At 40.5% G+C, this 23,742-nt stretch overlaps 1 protein-coding gene across 4 annotated transcripts in view; it reads right to left on the bottom strand.

The window, feature by feature from the left end:
* LOC119772939 (glutamate receptor 2-like) overlaps positions 1-23,742 on the bottom strand; it is a 97,905-nt gene that overhangs the window by 38,917 nt on the left and 35,246 nt on the right. For all 4 annotated transcript variants that reach the window (XM_038269656.1, XM_038269654.1, XM_038269652.1 and 1 more), the window contains exons 7-16: positions 21,910-22,068; positions 21,599-21,766; positions 18,945-19,049; positions 18,761-18,868; positions 16,834-16,897; positions 14,508-14,650; positions 13,024-13,239; positions 9,804-9,958; positions 8,124-8,322; positions 6,672-6,919 (exon numbers count right to left, since the gene is read on the bottom strand). In XM_038269656.1, the coding sequence (XP_038125584.1) occupies positions 6,672-6,919; positions 8,124-8,322; positions 9,804-9,958; positions 13,024-13,239; positions 14,508-14,650; positions 16,834-16,897; positions 18,761-18,868; positions 18,945-19,049; positions 21,599-21,766; positions 21,910-22,068 (1,565 nt within the window). The remainder of the gene's footprint in view (positions 1-6,671; positions 6,920-8,123; positions 8,323-9,803; positions 9,959-13,023; positions 13,240-14,507; positions 14,651-16,833; positions 16,898-18,760; positions 18,869-18,944; positions 19,050-21,598; positions 21,767-21,909; positions 22,069-23,742) is intronic.

Raw genomic sequence — 23,742 nt, 5'->3', positions numbered from 1 at the left:
ACACTGCCACACAGGCCTGATGTCAAACAAAAGGTTAGATTAACCGTGACAGATAATAGAGAGAAGCAAAGTGCAAATACATAAATGATGCAAACACACACAATTCATAATTTAAGAAAGGCTGCAGTTAGAAAATAACTGTTGAAAAGCTTCAAACTAGCTCTCCATAATGGAATATTAATGACTATAGACCAGAGCATTGGTAAAGATGTAACTATGGAGGGATGATAAATGTCTAGCGGAGGACATTAAGAGGAATGAAAGGAAGTACTTTTTCTTTGAGTTTTGTTTAATCACTTCGGCTGTGTCCTAATGTCTGCCTTAATCCCTACATAGGGCACTTCATAGTGGTTACGCCATTTTAAATGAGTGTCCGAATGTCAAGTGAATAAAAAAGTAGTGGACTTGAAATTTCCCACAATGCACCTTAAAAAGTAGTGATCATAAATGTTCATGATGAGCAGATAAATCCCAGATTGCTTAGGGAGAGATCTCCTCGCAAAGCATCATGGGATCTGTTGTGGCAACAAGAAATGAACAGATGGCACAGGCAATAGGAGCAGTTATGTGAACAATGGGGAGCGAAAAGCAGTGATCCGTCTAAACGGTCAGTTAAATGAGTTCAATATCAACTTCACTATATAGTCCTTTCTCTATATAGTGATGGAGGGATTTAATGGTTAGGGTGGTCGATCGGATGCAGCCTGAAGCCGTTTCTCAATTCACAAGAACGTTAGTATGACTTGTCTTCTCGCCTAGTTTGTTCTTGACGAGAACACAGGAAAGTCTGGATTCACAGAGAACAGGAGCATGCAACATAAATATTGGTCAATTGGAACAGAAGCGTACTCGTGACATCACCACATTCAAAGCTCATCTGAAGCTGCATTTCACCTCCTGTTATAAATAATCTCTAGATAATAATACATTCTGATTTTTTTTTCATTTAGTGGTGAAAAAATAATGAACACAGTCAGATAAACACAAACAAAAATGAACATTTTGCCAAATAAAACAAAAAAAATTGCCATCAGAGCCAGTAGTCCTTGCAGCTATGCTGAGAGAGGGCTGCTGCAGACGTGATAATGTTACTGGAGGTACACTAGTTGCTGTGGTCCTCTCAAATTCGGAACTTTCTTTTTAATCATGCACTAAATCATTTATTGGGCCATACAGTGATGCTTAAAAGTATAATGTTCTCGCCTCAAATGATCTTAAAACATATTTTTGTTGAATATCAAAAAAGTGAACTTTTAACTTCACTATACTCATTCTCTGAGCTCTTTAAGCGCTCCACTGGAAGCTGCTGCAGTGCATGCTGGGACAGCTGTCTATCTGGAGAACGGACAAGTCTGCTCTGATGCATGCGATCTTGTGTTTTTGTGAATTGGAGCAGTACTAGGGCTGAGGCTGATGATGGTTCACAAGCACATGAGAACACACAAGTATGCATATTGAGAAACGGCCTGAATCTCAGCATCTGTTCATGACTTCACTGGTCTCTGGTCCTGTGAGTTGAAGATTGTCTCCCCTTAGTGGTCTGGAGAACTTATTTATTGTGAGACTAGTATGATGCTTTTCTTTACTTGCAGTAGGTTTAAGTCCTTGAATGTTTTTCCTCTGCAGGTACTTAGTCTTGTTTTGCTTTAGCATCATTTAGGTTTTTGCAGCAGGTTTTCCCATTTCAGCTACTGTACCCCTCAGTGCCATAAGATGCACCAATCAACCCAGAGATGTGCTGGCAGGTTTTTTAAGTGCAAAGCACAGGGTTGGATAGCGCAGGTTTATCAAACATCTTAGTATGAACTTTAGGTCATGCTAAAAGAGATCAACAACTGAACTCGCTGTCATTGACTGGTCTGCTAAATATTAATGGCCTGCATTAATTGTTTTATCTTGTAACAAATAATAATTACAGACAAAAATACTTCACTTAACAGCTGGACTTCCTGACTTGAAATGTGTAATTTAAGGTAAGTTTTGTATCATATCAAGCCGTGGAAAAATGATGCAATTACCTTGTGAATTTGGATTTGGACAGATCTAACTATGTAACATAGATCTACTGACAGCTAGAGGCAAGAGCTGGTAGATGTTCAGCTGCTGCATATTGCGATTTTGTCGTGATAATCCTTTGGACTAAGCACAAGCATTTTCCTCCAGGGTTCCAGTTTTTTCATGACCTTGAAAACCTGCTGTTCCAGAGTTCAGTGTTGCAAGACTATATTGCATTAATCTAGGTGCAAGCTGCAACTCTGTTTCCTTCTATGTGGTGCATTCCCACTTTAATAGTATTACCGCCACCTATAGGGCTGGAAACAGACATTTAGTGTCCAACTCCTTTTAAATGTATTATGAATAAAATTGAAAGCCTCTGCGATTTGAAAATGTTATTTTTCTAAACTGCGATTGTATTGCAAATGCTATAAATTGCACAGCTCTATTTAGCAACTACTAATCATGCGACTCAACCTTTTTTCACACCAATTTATAATATTATTTTTCCCTCAAATTGATCTGATAGAAATGTGTGCCTTTTATTACATTGATATAATTCCACTTTTTAAGTAAAATGCCAGAAAGTTCAGCTGTTAAATAAAAAGGTTTGAGTTTATACCTGGGTTTTATATTTTTGCTCTGCAGTAAACAGATGACTAAAGCTCTGACTCATTTTCATTTCCCTCACGAGGAACTGGGGCCAAAGAGCTGAGTGTCACAGGTTCCACATTTCACCAGCCAACAGCCTGTTATCTCTGGTATTCATTTAGACCCTGTTCTTCTATTATCACTGGCCACTTTATTAGGAACAGCTGGTAAATCTGCCAATCTATGGCTGTACCTCAGTGAACATTTGCATGAGGAGGACTTCTTAAAAGTCAAACTGATCATCAGAATCTCGAAGAAACTACTATTACAAAGTACTGAAGACTCTCAGTAATCCAGCTCATAGTCATTCTAAAAAAAGAAAGTTAAAATAAATCCACTGGACTTAGTTTCCGAGTTTGAAGACGTTTCGCTTCCCATCCAGGAAGCTTTTTCAATTCAAAATGTCAGAAAAAGCGTTGAGTTGTTTTGAATGCATCTCCAAACACAAAATCCCAGAACATTTCAAACCAAACAAGACCCTTAAACAGAGACTGGTGCATCCTAAGGACAAAACCCCCAGACCTAATATGAGTGGAGTGGTGTCTGCAGTCCAATACAGTGAGGAATGCTGTGATCTTTATATTGGAGAATCCAAACAACCTCTCCACAGCCCGACACAGAGGAGCGCCCTCCTCTGGACAAGACTCTGCGGTACATCTCACCTTGTGGACAAAGGACATTCTTTTGAGGACCAGAATGTTCACATTTTGGACAAAGAAAATAGGTGGTTTGAGAGGGGCGTGAAGGAAGCCATCTATGTTAAGAAAGAAAAAACAAACTTAAACAGAGGAGGTGGACTCAGATTTCAGCTTTCAAAATACTACAATGCAGCAATTGAGTTCATTACTTCCCACCACCCCAACCCCTTTCCAGGGGAAGAGAAGACCTGACCTATTCAGCCAGGCCAACAATTCCTTTCCCCCCTTTCAGAGACATAGGCAGGTATGGGGCATTGCAGGCAAAGGGGTGGACCCATTTGTCCATTTAAAATTTTTGCATTTTTTCAAAACAAAGACAAGGCTTTGTTGGGCTACTGTATAAAACCTGGAACTCAACGTTATTTCTGACATTTTGAATTGAAAAAGCTTCCTGGATGAGAAACGTCTTCAAACTTGGAAACAAAGTCCAGTGGATTGTTTTTAACTCATTTTTTCATACTATTACCAAGAGCAATTTTTGGGAAATAACTTCTCCCATATTTACAGAGAATGATATAAAAAAGATAAATGTTGATCATGTTTAAGGATGCACCTTATTAATGTCAGAGGTAATCAGAAAATGGACAGATTTACTTCCAATGATAGAAAAGCAACAGTAGAATGACTGAAACCTAGATGAGCAGAATAAAGGCTCACTCAGTATGTCGGACCTGGAAGCGGATGAGCCCCTGTGAGCTGTTAAAGGGGGAACCGGAGGCTCCTGTTGGCACAGGCTCCCCAGAACTGGACAATAACAGACTGGAACCCTTCTGCCTGCTCCAACAGTGTCAATTTAACAGCAGTAATAAGACTGCAGACTCAGACTGTGGCACAAATGAGTAATAAATGCCTTTATTAATAGCTTGGCCTGCTGCTGCTAGTGTAATGGTGCATCTTCTTGGCATACTTTGGGCCCCCTAGAGCCAGATGGTGATTAAATTCTCTAAATACTGTTGCTGCCAAAGTCCATCGCTTTATTACCACATCTTCTGATAACTTCTTCCAGCAGGATAATAAACCCAGTCACAAATGATCTCAAAATTGATCCGTCAACATGCTAGGAAGCTCACTGTTCTCCAGTGGTCTCCATGGTAACAGTCAGCAGGACTAATAGAACCTCAGCTATGCAGTGGAACGTGAGGGTTGCAGCTGATATATTAGCACTGACTGCGTGATGTTATGTCATGTCGACTAAATTCTTTAAAGCCTTTTGAATTTGTGGTATTAAGGACGGATGCAAGTCAGAAGGCCAAAGGCAGCGGGCAAACTACCTGCAAGATGTTCCTAATAAAGTGGCCGTTCATTGCTATGAAGACACGATTTTGCCAAAATGGCACAAGCATTATAAACACTTATACAAGCAGTTTTATGTAAAACACATGCATGTAAAATTCTCTCCACATGTATTTTTCAACGTTTTATCTGTCAGACTGGTTACCATGAAGCCCCCAATACGTCACCAGCATGAGTCAAAGAAACCATGGCTTGTTTGTATGCTCTTGTAGATTCTGTCCTACGTAAATATGGACCGTTTTCTGTGGCGTTTGTCTTTTTGAGGGTGAAACCAACCAACCAATGAAAGTAACTGGCCTGTAATGGCTGGTTAAAGGATATCCCGCCTTTTGAGACAGTCCAGTTTTCTAGTTGCTACCAGCAGCGTTAGCAAAGCATCTTCAGGCTAAGTGGACTCATCATTAAATAACTAAGTTTAACACAGTCGTAAATTTACCCTGACAGCAGTAGTAATGTGATGTAAATGATGAATGTTAAATTTGGAGCTTCATTTGAGCTAAGCTAAGATTAGCTGCATTGTTTATATTGAGGAAATTGAGGCTTGAATGAACTTTTGTTTATACCCGAACACAGACATTTACATTTCCAATCAGTTGCAGCTGCTGTTAAGCCTTTTTTCTATTACAACAGAGCATTAACTCATTCTTGTTATTATACTGGGGGCTTAAGGTAATGAATCTGCACACATGAAATATTCAAAATGCATGTGGAGAGTAGTTTACATGTGTGTTTAAACCAAACTCTTTTTTTTATTAAGCATCTGTCCTTTGAGCAAAATTCAGACTTCATTCAGAGCAATTTTTATTTTCACATTTGCTCATTTTGTGACTGTGGTTCTGCTGGAGGTTTCCTCCTGTTCAAAGGGAGTTTTTCCTCTCCACTGTCTCTACAAGCATGCTTAGTGTGAGGGATTGCTGAAGAGTCAATGAGTCGATGCAATCAACTGGTTTTCCTTAAATAGAAAACTTTGAATCAAACTGACTGGATGATCCGTAGAACTGTAGAGTGCCTTGAGATGACGTGTTGTGAATTGGCGCTATAGAAATAAACTGAATAGAATTAAAATTTTAACTGTCCGTGTTTACAGTGTTTTGCACAAACTAAGCTCTTCATTAAACAGATTTTTAAGAAATTTCTACCCCTAGGCACCCTTGGACCAGAGGAATACAAAAGGAGTGCTGGAATTTTAAAGCTGCATTCTCAGTGAAACAAAAAATGAAAGTCTGCTGTTGAGTAATAAAACGTCTGCTTCTTTTTAGGATGTCTGCAAAGGCGACACACGCATTCACATTCAAACAGATGTTTAGGTCTTACACTTAAAGACAGGAATAATCCCCTGATTCAGGTCTTAAAGAGCAAATCGCCAAAAAACTACAAATTCATACATTTTCTTTCCTTTTTGTAGGAAAAAAAAACATGAGGAAAAGATCAATATTCCTTTTGTTGGCTCTGAAATGCGGTGATTCCTCTAAAAGCACCTCTAAATCCAGCCCTACACAGCTGCTGCATTCCGAGTTTAATTATTTGTTTTCGATGCAAAATGAGGAAAAATTTATGAATTGAAGGCTCACTTTAAGACCTGACATCTCAAACAAACCCTCCCCCCGTTGTCACGGTAACCACCCCAACCATAGGGTCAGAGGTGGTAACCAACAGTCAAAATACAAACCACTGGGATGATGTCATCAGGGTAGGTGGATTATTATAACAACGAGTAGTGAGCTGCCATGCCCCATTCATCACACTCGCATACTGCGAAACCCAACAGGCACTAAGGCTTGGGATAAAGTAAGCGCTCCCCATGGTGTGTTCTCTTTTGCCGATGAGCATCGCTGCACCTGAACGCAGCAGCGGCTCACACACTAACTAGTTAGCACCAGTCAGTGTATTTGGATCATTCCTTTTCTCAGAGAGTCTCGTGGAGAAAAGAACTGGGCGAGCGGGGAGGGAAACAGTATGCTAGGCAGCAGGTTAGTAGTGTGAATGGTACATGGCAGTGCAGGTTGGCTGGCATTGTTATACTGATCCACCCACCTTAATGGGGATCCTTTGGGCGTGGCGATGCCGTAGCCTTTGGAGTCCAGGTTTCCTCCCACTTTCATGGTGTCGCAGGGCTTCCTCTGCTCGATGTACTCGTTCATGGTGGACTCCAGCAGGTAGGCGTACTTCCCTTTGGACTTCCGCACACGCTGGACGCCCTCCGACGTTTTCTTGACAAACACGGACGGTTCTGCGGATTTCATGTACTGCCACATCTTGTCAAACAACGCGATTTTGGAGCGCTGAAAAAATGTAGAAGATGGGTTCATTTCTGTTAAGGGGTTGTAGATCAGAGGTAGGCAGAATCTAGTTACACTTCCTCAAAGGCACACCACAGACTTTGTGACCCAAAGAGTTGACGCATCTGAGTTATCTTAAATGATTTCTCAGGCCAATATATACAGCGCTTGACACTATCAATGCTACCAGCAGGGCTCCCCTCTTGTATTACTGACTACGTAAGTTTGGAGATGACCGACCGTCAGTGGCCAGGTCATGTGATCTGGAAGAATGTATCCCCTTATGGCCACAGGCTCTTACAGAAGCAGCCACTCAAAGTGGCCCTTCCCAGTCAAATTCCAGCTGAACGGCAAAACACTCCCCTGCAACTCCCAGTAAAATCCCCTTCATGAACCAAACATATTTTTTACTCTGACTCCACCTTTTCACTGACTTACAAGGTCTGACCAGGAGATGACGCTTCTCTTTAGATCTTAATGTGCACAAATCATGACAGAATGAATATTTTAGTACAAAGATGATTGTTTAAAAACAAATTGTAGGGGACCAGCCAAGGAAAGTGGGGAAATTTTGAATGGCTACTAGCTTTTGCTCTACTATTTTTCTGCCTGCTGGACTACTCGTCATTGCTGAGACAAGGAAAAACTTTAAACCTTTTGAAGAGGCTAAAAAGAGAAAACGTGAAAGGGATCGTGCCTGAGGAAAAACAAGAGTCAATCTTGGAAAGGAGTTTGTTGGCACAGGCTGAAAGAAGAAGCCCGATTCTCTTTTCTCAGCTTTATTATTAAACTGTTAACAGTCCTCCCCTTCATGCCATGAAGGAGCCTGTGTGACTCATTCTTATCTCTCATGACCTGAGAGAGGCTAAGAACAGACATTTTTTACTCCACAGCAGACACAGCATCCCAAAGAAGGTCCACCTGAGCTATGTGGAAGAGCCATGAGGAAATCCTCTTACAGCCAATCCCATAATACAGGACCGCCCCCTGAGACGGATCAGGAATCTGTATCCGTCTGAACAGCGCAGAGGTTACTGTTCCCCACAGGAGATGATTGTTCATATTCTGATTAAAAGTAGGCTTTACTAATCTTACGATGCATCAGAATATGATGAACCTTTGAAGACTAAATGATGAGGTAATTAAGGCATCAAACTCTTCCTAATTGATACCCGTTAGGATGAATCCCTGTAGAAGAAGAACTCACCCTGAAGAACTCCTTGGTGGACCCAGAGTCCAGCGTCCCGTATGCGATCTCTGTCTGCTTGGCCAGGTCCTCAGCGCTCTCAATGGGAGACACCATTCTCTCCACTGTCAGGAAGGCAGCCAGGTTGGCGGTGTACGATGAGATGATGATGAGCGTGAAAAACCACCACACCCCTCCAACTATACGACCCGATAGAGACCTGCACACAACACAGAACAGTTCAGGTTCTGCTGGAGGCAAATGGTCTCCCAACAGGGTTCCCTATAAACACAGCATGAGAACATGTCAAATAAACAGAGAAAGACTAAACAGAGAAAGACTAAAGGAAAGAGTCTAATATTGAAGATTACAAAAAGATTATATCTGTGCACAAATATGATCTCTTTTAGTTTTTGGTGCACTAATAAAGGGCGATAAAGGGCAAGAGACACTGAGAGGCATTCTGAACCATTTAATTAGTGTTCCCAAAAGAAAGCATAACTTAAAATACAAAAGCAACAGAAAGTAGAGTAACAGAGTATTGAAAAAAAACTGAAAATGTTATTTTGTTCCTTATTTATTGCAAAGAACGAGCCCTCTATGGGGCGACACACTGGACAGGTCATCAGGCCATAACAGGCTAACACAGAGATAGACCACGCAGATTCTCTCAACTTACTACATGTAGTGAGGACCATGTGTTGACCGACCATTGATTTTTATTTTCAACCCTTTCTATGCCCTAACCCTGAAAATAACCCTAAACCTAAGCATTACCAATGCATACCTCAGCCTAACCTGAACCTGCCTTTGCAACAACCGGTCCTCAATGTGATGCTGAAATCTGAACGATGGTCCTCACTTTGATAGCCAGACAGGAGCACTCACACCTAAGGTCAATGTCAAGAAGCCAGTTAACCTAGGATTGTGGGAGGAAACTGGAGTACCGAGAGAGAAGGTTGTGTGTCTTTATGTGTCTCTGTTGCGCTGTGATAGACTGGCGGCCTATTCTGGGTGGACCCTGCCTCTCACCCAGTGACAGCTGGAGATAGGCACTGGCTCCACTATGACCATGACAAGGACTAAGTGGGAAAGAATTTACATTATCTTTTTATTTTCTTTTTACAGATTTGATCCTTTCTGTTTTAAATTTTTATACTTTATATTCTAACTTCTCTTACATATTTGACATTTTCACTTTTTATTTTTTAATGTTCCTTTTTTCAGATTTTGTTTTACCAGTTGCATTCTTTTGAAATTGCATTTAACAGATCAGATTCTCTTCACTGAGAGCCCAATTCAAACACTCACTCAACCAATGAAAATGTTGCTGTAACGACCAATAGAAATGCTTGTTCGCCCATCACAGAAGAAAACCCCCACCACACTAGAAAATATGATCTGAAACAGATTGAAATTCATTAAACTTAATCTGACATCGGAAAAATTAGCAAAAAAAATCAATTTGGAAACATAAAAGGAAAAATAATCAGAAAAAATGAAACCTGAGAAAACTGTAAAGTTAGTCTCAAAAACTTTTTTTTAACCAATAAGTTTTTAAGTTTCCATTTCTCAATGGTATTTTTTTTTCATATTTCCTTTTTCATCCTGTACTCAGAGAAGAAAGATAAAGGGTCAGATCCTCATTTGAACAACAGACAGGAAACAGAAAAGAAATCAGTGGTTTTATGTCCTACCAACCTTGGTGAAATATCACAGCCCTGTCGCATGAAAGCACCCAGGGAGAACCACAGCGAGTTAAAGATCCCAAACTCATTGGTTGATTCGGTCGTCAACGGCAACGCCCCGTCCTCTGGCTCCTCCAGTGTCCACTCGTAGGGGCTGAACCTCGACACCTACAGGGAGAAACCTCTCCGGCTCCATTAACAGGTCAGAGTTTAAGATGCCTCCCATCTAAACGAGTCAAACATTAGTCAGCATCAATCAACACACCATTTAGTATTTTAATTAGAAGAAAATGGAAGAAATAACTGTAAATCTAATTAAACTCATTCATTCATGTTCATGTTCGCCAAACCAGTCTACATGTGCCTAGTGGACTTGGAGAAGGTGTTCGACCGTGTCCCTCGGGGAGCCCTGTGGGGGGTTCTCCAGGAGTACGGGGTGCCGGGCCCTTTGATACGGGCTGTCAGGTCCCTGTATGACCGGTGTCAGAGTCTGGTCCGCATTGCCGGCAGTAAGTCGGGCTCGTTTCCGGTGAGAGTTGGACTCCGCCAAGGTTGCCCTTTGTCACTGATTCTGTTCATTACCTTCATGGACAGAATTTCTAGGCGCAGCCAAGGTGTTGAGGGGATCCTTTTTGGTGGCCTTAGGATTGCGTCTCTGCTTTTTGCAGATGATGTGGTCCTATTGGCTTCATCAGGTCGTGATCTGCAGGTCTCGCTGGATCGGTTTGCAGCTGAGTGTGAAGCGGCCGGGATGGGCATCAGTGCCTCCGAATCCGAGGCCATGGTCTTGAGCCAGAAAAGGGTAGAGTGCCTTCTCCGGGTCAGGGCGGGTGTCCTGCCCCAAGTGGAGGAGTTTAAGTATCTCGGGATCTTGTTCACGAATGAGGGAAGAAGGGAGCGGGAGATCGACAGGCGGATTGGCGCAGCGTCTGCCGTGAAGCGGACACTGTACTGGTCCGACATGGTGAAGAGAGAGCTGAGTCAAAAAGCGAAGCTCTCGATTTACCGGTCGATATACGTTCCTACCCTCATCTAATGTCATGAACTCTGGGTCATGACCGAAAGAATGAGATCACGGATACAGGCGGCCGAAATGGGTTTCCTCCGTAGGGTGGCTGGGCTCTCCCTTAGAGATAGGGTGAGAAGCTCGGTCATCCGGGAGGGACTCGGAGTAGAAGATGGATGGCATTCATTAGGTGAACAAAGCAGCAGAGCTGAGTTTCTGTAGAACATGAAGCTCTCTGCAGATTTACTTCCTGTCCAGTTCCCTTTAGATTTCTAATGATATTTTTAGTGCAATGCATTTTAAAACTCCTCACCCTCCTGCTGTCTCCTTGTTGGGCAAACTGTTGGATTACCTGTTGGCAGGTCTCTTTGACTATGGCTTCCTCCCAACCCCTTTGTGGCATTCCCTGTCCCAGTGCTGCTAATTAGAACATCCTCTCTGATCCTAACTCTCATCTGGGTCTGCATGTAGGAGCTCAAACACCAGCTATGTCATTCCTCTTTCTTTTGAATTAACTCATTTCTTTTTGTTGAAATCTGAACTAAAATCCTGGTTGTTATTATGTGGCATAAAATCTATATCCATAGATTTAATGAAAAAATATATATGTTCAATGAATGTACAGTAGCAATTTCCAGAAAAGATGACAGAAATGACCAGCCAAGGACCAGCTAATGACCAGCTAATGACTAGCCAATGACAAGCCAAGGACCAGCCAAGGACCAGCCAATGACCAGCTAATGACTAGCCAATGACAAGCCAATGACCAGCCAAGGACCAGCCAATGACCAGCTAATGACCAGCCAAGGACCAGCTAATGACCAGCTAATGACTAGCCAATGACAAGCCAATGACAAGCCAATGACCAGCCAAGGACCAGCCAATGACCAGCTAATGACCAGCCAATGACCAGCTAATGACCAGCCAAGGACCAGCTAATGACCAGCTAATGACTAGCCAATGACAAGCCAATGACAAGCCAATGACCAGCCAAGGACCAGCCAATGACCAGCTAATGACCAGCCAAGGACCAGCTAATGACCAGATAATGACTAGCCAATGACAAGCCAATGACCAGCCAAGGACCAGCCAATGACCAGCTAATGACCAGCCAATGACCAGCTAATGACCAGCCAAGGACCAGCTAATGACCAGCTAATGACTAGCCAATGACAAGCCAAGGACCAGCTAATGACCAGCTAATGACTAGCCAATGACAAGCCAATGACCAGCCAAGGACCAGCTAATGACCAGCTAATGACAAGCCAATGACAAGCCAATGACCAGCCAAGGACCAGCCAATGACCAGCTAATGATCAGCCAAGGACCAGCTAAAGACCAGCCAATGACCAGCCAATGACCAGCTAATGACAGCCAAGGACTAGCTAATGACCAGCCCATGACCAGCCAATGACCAGCTAATGACCAGCTAATGACTAGCCAATGACAAGCCAATGACAAGCCAATGACCAGCCAAGGACCAGCCAATGACCAGCTAATGATCAGCCAAGGACCAGCTAAAGACCAGCCAATGACCAGCCAATGACCAGCTAATGACAGCCAAGGACTAGCTAATGACCAGCCAATGACCAGCCAAGGACCAGCTAATGACCAGCCAATGACCAGCCAATGACCAGCCAATGACCAGCTAATGACAGCCAAGGACTAGCTAATGACCAGCCAATGACCAGCCAAGGACCAGCTAATGACCAGCCAATGACCAGCCAATGACCAGCTAATGACAGCCAAGGACTAGCTAATGACCAGCCCATGACCAGCCAATGACCAGCTAATGACCAGCCAAGGACTAGCTAATGACCAGCCAATGACCAGCCAAGGACCAGCTAATGACCAGCCAATGACCAGCCAATGACCAGCTAATGACAGCCAAGGACTAGCTAATGACCAGCCCATGACCAGCCAATGACCAGCTAATGACCAGCCAAGGAGCAGCTAATGACCAGCCAAGGACCAGCCAATGACCAGCAAATGACCAGCCAAGGACCAGCCAATAACCAGCCAATGACCAGCCAAGGACCAGCCAATGACCAGACAATGACCAGCCAATGACCAGCTAATGACCAGCCAAGGACCAGACAATGACCAGCCAAGGACCAGCTAATGACCTGCCAATCATCAGCCATGGACTAGCCAAGGAAGGTGGGGAAATATTGAGTAGCTACTACTGTAAGCCTCAATTCTTACAGAACGCTCCAATGTGACTCACCAAAAAGAGAACGACGCTGACTCCAATGTAGGCAAAGACGATACACATCCAGATTTCATAGGCCAGGGGGTCCAGGAAGGAGAAGACTCCTGGTTTGGACTTCTGAGGCTTTTTGATCATGATGGAGATCCCCAACGACATGAAAGGTTTGGAGAAGTCAATCACCTCCTCCCGAACGAGAGTGATCGTCAGTGGGGCGACTGCTATGTCTGCTTTCTGTTGAGGAGGGAAAAACACAGAGTCAGTTAAAATATCTGTGCTTTCCTCGGTTTAAATATATCTGATCCAAACTGTCCTCTAAATTTTATTATATTTTACCAACGTTTCCATTAGCCAGACCTCAGAATGACATCCCTCCCAGTTAAGACATATTCTAGCAATACCAGAAGATGTACAATGGTTTTAGTTTGATTGATTTATTAAAGGGTTAAATAATTATTAAAGTAGGACACCTTCAGATTTCGAAGTGTTAGGTTTTGGTTCCATTTTACATTTGTGACATGAAACTAGAACTGGAACTTATGAAAACAGCTCAAATTAATCATAAAACAACTTTATCTAAGTGAGAGTCTACACCAGCATGTGAAGCCCAAAACTAGCTCACCCGTTGGCAGGTTTTAGCATTTTATTGATTTATGAAGTTTTTTTTTTTCTTATACAGACATAGAAAAAATGTAAAAGAAACTTATATTTACAAAAAAAGATATGTTTTTAAATGAGCTTTGTTAAAAAAGAAGAGATTCAGACAGCTGCGGAGAGTGCTGACCAACACTTCAATCACTGCACTGGCTCCCTGTTGACCCATTTTAAAAATCTGCTCCTAATCTATAAAGCACCAAATAATCTAGAGACCAGATTATTTAATGTTCCCAAGATCAGAGCTAAACGACAAGAGACAGCGTTTATTTTCTATGTGCAGAAGCTGAAGTTTAAAAAACAGGTTTTGTGTCTAGATTTGGATGAGAAACCTGTTGAAATTAACGCTATAGTTTAAGTTGCCATAATATAAACACAAGGTCCTAAAAGGACACGGAGGTGGAGCCAACAGATGGCTGAACAGAGTAAGAGAAAAAAAATGTATAGGCTCCATGAATCAAACCATTTTCCTGATTGCTTTTTGGATGTTTCCTCTAGAAAACTTTATCCATGGTAATGAGCTCAGGGTCATGGAAGTTGGAAGATTGAATCTAGATCACTTCAGCATGTTTACAGAAAAAATTAAACAACAAAATACATGTTGATGAAAGTCAAAGATTAAATCAAAATCTGCTCACAGGAAGAACATTTGGGGGTTAACTGTAAATAAATGATAAATTTTAACACTAAGGCACCTAAACTCAATAAAAACAAACACTTAATGCATAAATTAACAAAGAAAAAGGTTTAAAACTGGATCCTGACCCATAGTCTGTTCTGATATTTTATCTTAACTCCATCTCACAATCTAATAGCTTTAGATCTACCTGTGTGAGTCTGCAGCTTACCCCATACACCAACTCTCCAACCATCCCGTTCCAGATCTTGGTCTCAGCATCTCGGGCTCCATACTTGCCGTCCCCTACTATCCGGAGCTTGTAGCGTATTCCGCAGTGCTTTGCGATCTCTGCGGCCAGGTCGACACAGTAACCTGAAACAAAAGATCACAACGAATTTAAAGACAAATAAAGAAATAACTTGCAAATATCACAAGAAACAAGACATCCTGTGCACCATGAGTTGGTGTCATTAAGTGTAGCCTCTTATCCTGTCATGGTTTGAAAAAAATCATTAGTTTCCAATAAAAAAATAAAAATAGCCTCAGGAAACATTCTGGATTAGTGTGGAAATGTTACAGAGTATCTATTAATGTAAAAGCAAACGGTACGATGTTTGTTACCTTTGAGCATAGGTGGAAAGTAACAAGTATATTTACTTTGTTATTGTACTGAAGTACTTTTTTTTTTAGAGTGCCTTTTTGGGGGGGGGGGGTTCTTTTAGCTGAACTTAGCTTTATAATCCTCTGTTGCTGTTTTTCTGTCTTGAAATGTGATTCCATCATGGCAGATAGCAGCCCTGAGGACTGAATCTGGATGCCACGGTTTTAGAGACTTAATGACGTTCCACAAAAGTGAGAAACTCAGAGCAGATATTATTAGTGTTAGTTGTTGCCATGTGACCAAGTTTTTCAGTAAGATGAGTCTCAAAGTAGAGTTGTAGTTTCTTTGTGGTAATAGATTCAGCCTTAACCTCTATTGCATAGAGAAAATATGAGGAGAATCAAGACTCCCCTGTTTTCCTTTTTGGTTTGTTTTTTCCATAATAAATAATAATCACAATACTGTCTTTATTTTGTGTGGTCTTTCTATGCTGAAGTTCTTTCCAGGTGGTGTACAATCTATAGCATGTGGTTTTTTTTATTCCTTTATTTAACCAGGAAAAGTCTAATTGAGATTAAGAATCTCTTTTTCAAGGGAGTCCTTCTATGCATCAATACATCAGTTGGTTTCTGAAAGTTACAGGTTCCTCAAAATTACTCTGAATATTCTACAGACATTTACTCATACTAGAAAATTTTATTTGTACTTTTGAATACTTAAGTACTTTCAAAAGTGAGTACTTCAATACTTTAACTAGTAGATGTTTGCCTTAGTAACTTTTACTTGTAGCTGAGTAAGATTTGACTCTTCAATTCAGTTTATTTCTATAGCGCCAATTCACAACACACGTCATCTCAAGGCACTTTACAGTTCAACCAGATCATCCAGTCAGAGTGATTCAAAGTTTTCTGTCTAAGGAAAACCAGCTGATTGCATCGACTCATTGACTCTTCAGCAATCCCTCACACTAAGCATGCTTGTAGCGACAGTGGAGAGGAAAAACTCCCTTAGAACAAGAAGAAACCTCCAGCAGAACCAGGCTCAGTGTGAGCGGCCATCTGCTGAGGCCGACTGGGGTTTAAGGAGACAGAAGCAGACTATACAGACTATGAGTATCAATACTTTTACTCAAGTACTACTCTTGAGTACTTTGTCCACCGCTGCTTATAAGCATCACTGGGACATTTAGTAGAGTAGCAACATCAGATAATGAGTATACTGTGAGTATGAAAGGAGAAAGGGCTTAAAGAAAGTCCTTTAAACTATGGCTCCATGTTCCGCAATGCAGATTAGACTCACTGCCATATTTGTGACACGAAGCGTGAGCCAGCAGTGGGAATTCCTCTAAACACAGCAGCTATCTGGTTAAGCCTGAAGAGTTCACCATTTTCCACAGCCTCAGATCTACAGCTACACCTGCTCCATATGCACCGTTAGCATCTTTTAGCGACTGACATTCAATAAAGAAAAATCTGTTCTATTAAACAAGATGGAGATCAGTGGTCTTCATTTAAGCAGGATTTATTACCAGATAGTACTGAACAGATATGTGTTGAGTTTGGACATAAAAAGGGTGATATCTGTAACAGTGCAAACATCCGGGCGTAACTTATTCCAGAGTCTCGAGGCAGCACCTGCAAAAGCCTGATCACCCCACAGTTTATACTTTCACCTTGGGACTTCTAAGATCACCTGACTAGAAGACTGCATTAACTGGATTAAAGTTAACATTTTGGCCAAATAATCTGGGGCAAGATTATTTAAAGCTTTAAAAACAAATAAAATCTATTCTAAAACGCACAGGGAGTCAGTGCAGGGGGTAAAGAGCGGGGGTGATTACACACTGCTGGATTTATTTGTTAAAAAACGAGCGGCAGCATTTTGAACAAGCTAAACAGGTGAGATGGACGTCTGCCATGTAAAGGACATCCCTAAGAACAATCAGGGTTCATACCTTCATAACGGTCGTTGTCTTGAAACAGCTCAGCGTTCTTCTTTAGCATCACATAAGGAGCCTCCTATGAACACAAACACACATGATGAGCAGGCACAGCATGTCAGCTTCATTCAGGACAAATACCAAAGCCAGAAAAACTAATTAGTGGACAGCTTATTATTTGATGCTAAATAGTTTTATTATGCTAAATGTTTGTCTATTATTAATCAGTAAGGCTGTTTAGTTTCCCTAAACAGTTTCACATTTAAAAATGAATGGATCTTTATGATGATCAACAGATTCAAGCAGCTGGATTGGCTCCTGTTGCATTGGAGAGCATGGGTACCCTGCTGCAGGGACAACCTTAACTATGCTATATCCCACTGATCTGGATAGAGCAGGTGGTTAAAACCAGCAGGCAGGAAGGAACCCTTGGACCGCTGCCTGGGACGGGACTGGGAGAACCGTTTACAATAGAACCAGAACCCATGCAGGAGTGCACAGCAAAAACGATCTAGAGGTAATTTGTAAATTAAGTGTATTTACCCTTAAGTTGAGTAGGTACAAGACAATACATATATTTTTTCTTATTTGAAATGTAAATTGTCTTGTTCCATTCGCAGCGTGTCTTAGATGTTATTAAAGAGCTGGTTGTTAAAAGCAGAGAGGATTGGTGGAGTTACTAATCAACCCAAAGTTTCCAGCTCACCAACGTGGCTCCATTAAAAACTCATAACCACAAATCAGAAAGATTAAGAATTCATTTCTCCAACTCTTTATTCGTTCCTCCACAGAATCCTAACGTTTGTTTGCATGCAAAGCCTGGCCTGTGAGGCCAGTCTGTTTATTAGCAAGATAAGGATGAACCTTTGCTTCAAAAGTCAGATTTAAAGAGTGTTTAATCAATAAGAGATCACCTGCACGGCCACCTTCACCTGTTCAACCTCACAGTAAGCCTGTGGTCGACAACTTGACCCTTTTATTGAGATCAGACATTTTCCAAATCACAGGAAGTATTTCCGTGAAACCTGAGGCTATATTACCTGAATAAAACAGCTAAGGATCTCTTAGATTACTGCACCCACCTCCAATCAAAAACTCCTCCTGAGGAAAAAAGCATTCAACTATGCAGTTCAGTTAAAAAAACATCTATCAATTTTGCTCAGCCAGCTTTAAGTTTACTTTGCAAAGTGAAAAGAGAAGAAGACAACCACCCTGACAGCATGACGTTCAGCCTTGTTCTGCCTAGACAGCGTTTGTCTCTCACTAAATAACCCTGCAGAAAGGCTGTGAAGGTCTCCACACACTGAAAAAATAATGCTACCACATTTAGCATTTACTTAATCATATTTAGTTACTTTAACACAATTGTTTTATGTCCTAATCTGCTAACATGAAACAACTGTGTTAAAGTAACTAAACCTGATTAAGTAAATATTTTTTACATTACATGTCTCTACCCAAACAAAGAAATAACTCATAATGTTATGAAATAATTCCAGAGAAACAGTAGAAAAGATTCCTAACAGGATAAAAAACTTCTCTCAATTAGAAACTTTGTGGCCTTGCAGCTCTGAGGCCTAAATGAATGAAACACAGCTCTAATAATCAATAATCAAAAAAGAGAATTAATAGTTGATTTTTCCCACCATAGTTGCCAGAGGGCGCTGTTCTAAGATCAGTTTGGCAAATAAAAAAAGCCTGAACATATTCATCTGTTAATAAACAGTAAGTCCTTTCTGCACATTAATAAGTGTAATATTCAGTAAAGCAGGTATGTGTGGAAATAAATGAAAAGTAACTGCCTGTTTTTTAAAGACAATATTGAGACAAAAACATAAAGATATTAATAAAATTGTTCTGCTCTGACATAAAGCCAGCTATCTGTTGGCTGCCTACATGCAGCTTCATGCATGGGAACTGAACCAGTGGAAGCAGGTGTTACCAGTATAGTTGTAACGATGACGGTCTTGTTCTCCATTCCCATTGTGTCGTTATTGTAAAGCTCAGACTTTGTCAGCACCATCCTGTCCACTTCATTCCAGTAGCCGATCTGGAAGCAAAAACAACCCACCAGTTATTATTTCATCCTGCCTAGAAACGCTGCACACAATAAATGAGTCAGTTACCTTCACAGGTCCGTTGTTCTTCAGCTCCATGATGGTCACAGAGTAGTTGATCCGCTTCCCATACTGGTCAAACTGAATGTTTCCAGTTAAGCCATCTGCACGTACCTGAAGACACCAAATGATCAGAGATGGAGCTGAATATCTCTGCAAGACCAAGAACTGAGGGCAGCTTATTTTTCAATCAGGTTTATCACTGAAATGGAGGAAAGGAAAGAAAAAAATGTTATCATCTCGACCTAAGAGAAATACTCAACATCTTGCTCGAATGTATAAAAAACATAAGTTTACAGCAATCAGCCTCTGCAAAGCTGAGAAATAATTTTATGAAGGTGGGAAGCAAGGAGTAGAGAACCAGTGGGACCTTGGACCTCCCTCTGATAATCAAACATATGAAATTAAATTAAATATCATGATCATACTGAACTTTTAGTTCAATATTAGGGATTTAATTCTAATCCACTCCATTTAAATGCAGATACATTGTATTGTATCAACCATATGTCCACCGTCACTTTACCTGTTATTATTGCATATCTATTGTATACTTCACTCATACCTATTTAAATCTGCAATAATTTAATACAATCAATCATTTGCACAGAACTTTACTGTTGTCACTTTATACCAGTGTTGCCTTGTCTGTCTGTATATACTTAATGTGTATATATATATATATATATATATATACATATATATATATATATATATATATATATATACATATATATATATATATATATATATATATATATATATATATATATATATATATATATATATACATATATATATATATATATATATATTTTTTTTTTTATACTTTGTATTCTTCTTCTTCTTTTTTCCTACTGTACTGTGATGCAACGCTGCAATTTCCCCACTGTGGGACAAATAAAGGATTATCTTATCTTATCTTATAAAGAAATGGAACGGCAGTTGTTTTTGTTTTTTCCTTTTACTTAAAGAGATAAATGAACAGGAAGTGTACCGTTTGTTTTCTTTAGTGTTTGTGTTTCACAGTCAAATAAGAAAAAGGAAAATTATATTTTGTAATTAGAATCATACAAAGAGAGACTTGGACTTTCTGTTTGAACCTTAAATCATGGTTTTAATGTCCGGCCTATCAGTGGCAAACATCTCAATGTTTTCCATCTTATTTACTGGATGTTTAAAATTTTAAAGACTCTTTGAAAGAACAGAAATACAGCATGTTCTGCAGATGGAAATGCAGAGGAGAAATCAATGCATGTATGAACAAAATGTTCTTTGGCTGAATAAAAACAAAGTAATAGTTTTTGGACCAAAGGAAGAGTGTTAAAAGTTAGCTCTTAGCTTCAGTTATGGACTCAGTCCTGAACCATCAGAGGCTCATAAAGACAGGAACAAACTCGGCCTTCTATCACCTGAAGAAGAACATCTCTAGTATTAAAGGACTACTTCCTGCTTTGTTCATTTTTGGTAGAATTGATCCCTGCAGCGGTGTCTTTACAGGTCTGGCTAAGAAGTAGATCAGACATCTGCAGCTGATCCAAAACGTTGCTGCCAGCAGCCTCATTAGAACCAAGAAAGTAGAGCACATCAACCCAGTTCTAAAGTCCTTCACTGGCTCCCTGTAGCTCAGAGAATAGACTACAGACCTGTTGTCAGGAGGTCAAAGGCCAGACCTCTCAGTTCTACAGGATCAAATCTACTCTACAGAACCAGAACCCCAACTAAACCCGAAGAAGCAGCTTTTAGTTTTAATTTCCCTCTAATCTTGAACAAACTCACCCAAATAAAAATGCTGAAGCTCATCAGTTGCTTAAACTTAAGATTAAACAAGTATTTTTTAGTGTGACCTTTGTGTGTGAAATCTAAACATTATTAGTTATAAGTTTGTAGTTAAATGGTCATTTTATTACTACCCATTTGATTATTCATTTCTTATAATAATTTTATTACTTTAAGAATTTAAGTTTATTCTTAGAATAGAATAGGAAATCCCTTTATTGTCCCACAATGGTGTTTATAGCAACAAGAAGATCGTAGAAAAGAATATAAAAAAAATGTATAAGAATAACATGAGAGTGAAGAGTTAAAAGATAAACAATAAAATACTGTTAAGTGTTTTAACAATATAAAACTGTGCGCCTGGAGAATTAATAACCAATATGCAGCTATGGACATTTTTACAGTAATGGATATTTGAAAATAGCAGCAACATCAGAGATGTGCAGAATGACAGCAGCATGTTATTTAACTGACTAAGGTAGAAACTGTTCAAAATCATCACGAATGGATGAACCTATTGAGGTTGTTGGGAACAGTGGTGGTTCTAGAGTCTTCCAGCTGCTGGGAGGAAGGATCTGTGATAACGCTCCCTGGTGCATTTAGGGTGCAGCAGTCTGTCATTGAAGGAGCTCTCCAGTTCAGCACCAGCTTCATGCATGGGGTGGGAAACATTATCCAACAGAGATGCTCATTTAGTTATAATCCCTTTATCCACTTTAATTATTCCTGTTTATTAATTCTCTAATTAGCTTTATGCCAGTGCAATGTCTCTCAATCTCTCCTGTCTATTCAGCATGTTGAATTGTTTTACTCCTGGATTCTACTATATAAATAAACCTGCCTTAGACCTTTCCCATCGTAAGAACTGCCCAGTCCATAGCTACCTGTTTCAGAGCCCGTTCGATCTCCACGCCTTGTGCCCAAGGCACTGCTGGGTTAGCTAGGCAGTCCCCACTGTTGCCACGGCGACTCATGTCTATCCTCTGCTTGTGCAGGAAGCGGAATGCCTCAGTCATCACATGGACTGCATCATAGGTGAGGGCTGAGGTGTACTATAAGAGAGGAGAAATCATGACTTATTTGCAGCGTATCTCTGTGAGGCGCGTAGCAACGGTTTGAAACCCGGAAGGAGAAAAACTCCTGACAGTCAGAATCTTCCCGGTTCCTAGAGCAACAGATGATGGATGTTTCTTACTCTGATTCGTGAATCTGCACCCGGATACTCTTTCTCCTCCAGAGCTTCCCACCGTTGGTCAAACTTTGCCACCACAGGATCATCAAAGTCGACTATCTGAAATCCAGACACATTTGCGCCGCCATATTGGATTTTGGAGAGGTCGCCATCCAGAAATCCCTGGAGGAACACAAACAACGAGAATTATCAGTTATGTTGATCTCTGTTTAATTCGTTTTATAACACATGTTGTTATCTCCTTCTTGTATCAGATATCTAATTGCTCTTATGTTCCTAACAGAGCACCTTGCTCTCAATCTACAGGTTTACTAGTGGTTCTTAGGATTTCTAAACGAAGAATAGGAGTGTGGAGTAAAAGTTTTTAGCCTCACAGGCTCCAAACGAAGGTCATGAGAGATAAGAATAAGTTACACAGCTTCCTTCATGGCATGAAGGTGAGGATTGTTGTTTTAAGAAGATCCATCTGGCCAGTGAAAGATATATTAACCTACAGGCAATGGCCCTGATGAACTCAAGTTGCTTTGCTGCAATGTTCGATTGTAAGAAAGTTCTTTATGCAGGGAGTGTGTGTGAGAGATTTTTTAAGGTATAAATGTATGTACAGAAATGCCTCAGTCAGATCCCTATCTCTCCGTCTGAGACTCCTTTCCTGTGGAACCAACTACCAGTTTTAGTCCGTGAGGCAGACACCCTGTCTACTTTTAAGGCTAGGCTTAAAACTTTCCTTTTTGATAAAGCTTATAGTTAGAGTGGAAAAAATCTAAATCTAGATAAGTTATTTTTTTCTTCGAATAAGTGCATTTGTTCTTGAATTAAGAAGATAAAATAGACATTTGGCCAATGGAACAAGAAAATGTACATTTGAAACAAGAAAACACAATTGCATTGTCTTATTTCAAGTGCATCTTATCTAATTATCTTATTTTAAGAGTAAAATATATTTAAATAAAAAGTCAAATTAAGGGTAAATACACTTAATTTAGACATTTTTACTTATTTCTAGATCATCATAGAACCCCTTTTTCATCATTCTGCTTCATTCTTACTCCCACTTTGCAGAATCTATTAGTTCAATCTCTAACGTTCTGCTCTCTCTGCTTTTTCTCATAGTAGCTTCATCTGGTCTGTTCCTGTTTGGCTGTGACTCCATCCTGGAGAGAAATATCAGCTGTGCTGCTGCCATCAACACCTTTGTTTATAGATGCTGGAGATCAGCCTGTTTTTAAGTGTAGTCCTGTTTCTCTGACTTTGACTGGCTGCATGTGCGCTCTTTCATCCCCTGACATGGGAGCTGGCTCGGAGCTCAGAGTTTTTCCTCTCCACTGTCGCTACAAGCATGCTTAGTGTGAGGGATTGCTGAAGAGTCAATGAGTCGATGCAATCAACTGGTTTTCCTTAGATAGAAAACTTTGAATCAATCTAACTGGATGATCTGGTTGAATGGTCTCGGTAAAGTGCCTTGAAATTACATGTTATGTTTTGTGTTATCAGTTGATTATAGTGATATTTATAAATGATTAAATTTAATATTTCAATAGTCATTTACATATTGTTTAGATGTGCAAGATAAATATTTAATCTTTAATTAGGAGTAAGGCTGTTTAATTCGTCATGGGGTTGGTGATGCACTTCCGTCCTGGGGTGCAGAAATCATCCCCCGTAGACTAAAAGTTGTCCATGTGCAGTAGCTCCTCTTCAATGCTAAGATAGGAGCATCCTGGGGAGCAGCTCTCCTGCACCAAGAGCTGAAAGCAGCTTTATTTGCACACCACCTCCCACCACAGCCCTGACGTCCCAGTTGCTGTTATAAAGCACGGCTGATTGATAGGTTTA

The sequence above is a fragment of the Cyprinodon tularosa genome, unplaced genomic scaffold (genome assembly GCF_016077235.1).
Source record: "Cyprinodon tularosa strain WSP-4 unplaced genomic scaffold, ASM1607723v1 ctg733, whole genome shotgun sequence".
Classification (NCBI taxonomy): domain Eukaryota; kingdom Metazoa; phylum Chordata; class Actinopteri; order Cyprinodontiformes; family Cyprinodontidae; genus Cyprinodon; species Cyprinodon tularosa.
The sequence above is the reverse complement of the archived record's forward strand: the minus strand, read 5'-3'. Positions and strand labels throughout refer to the sequence as shown.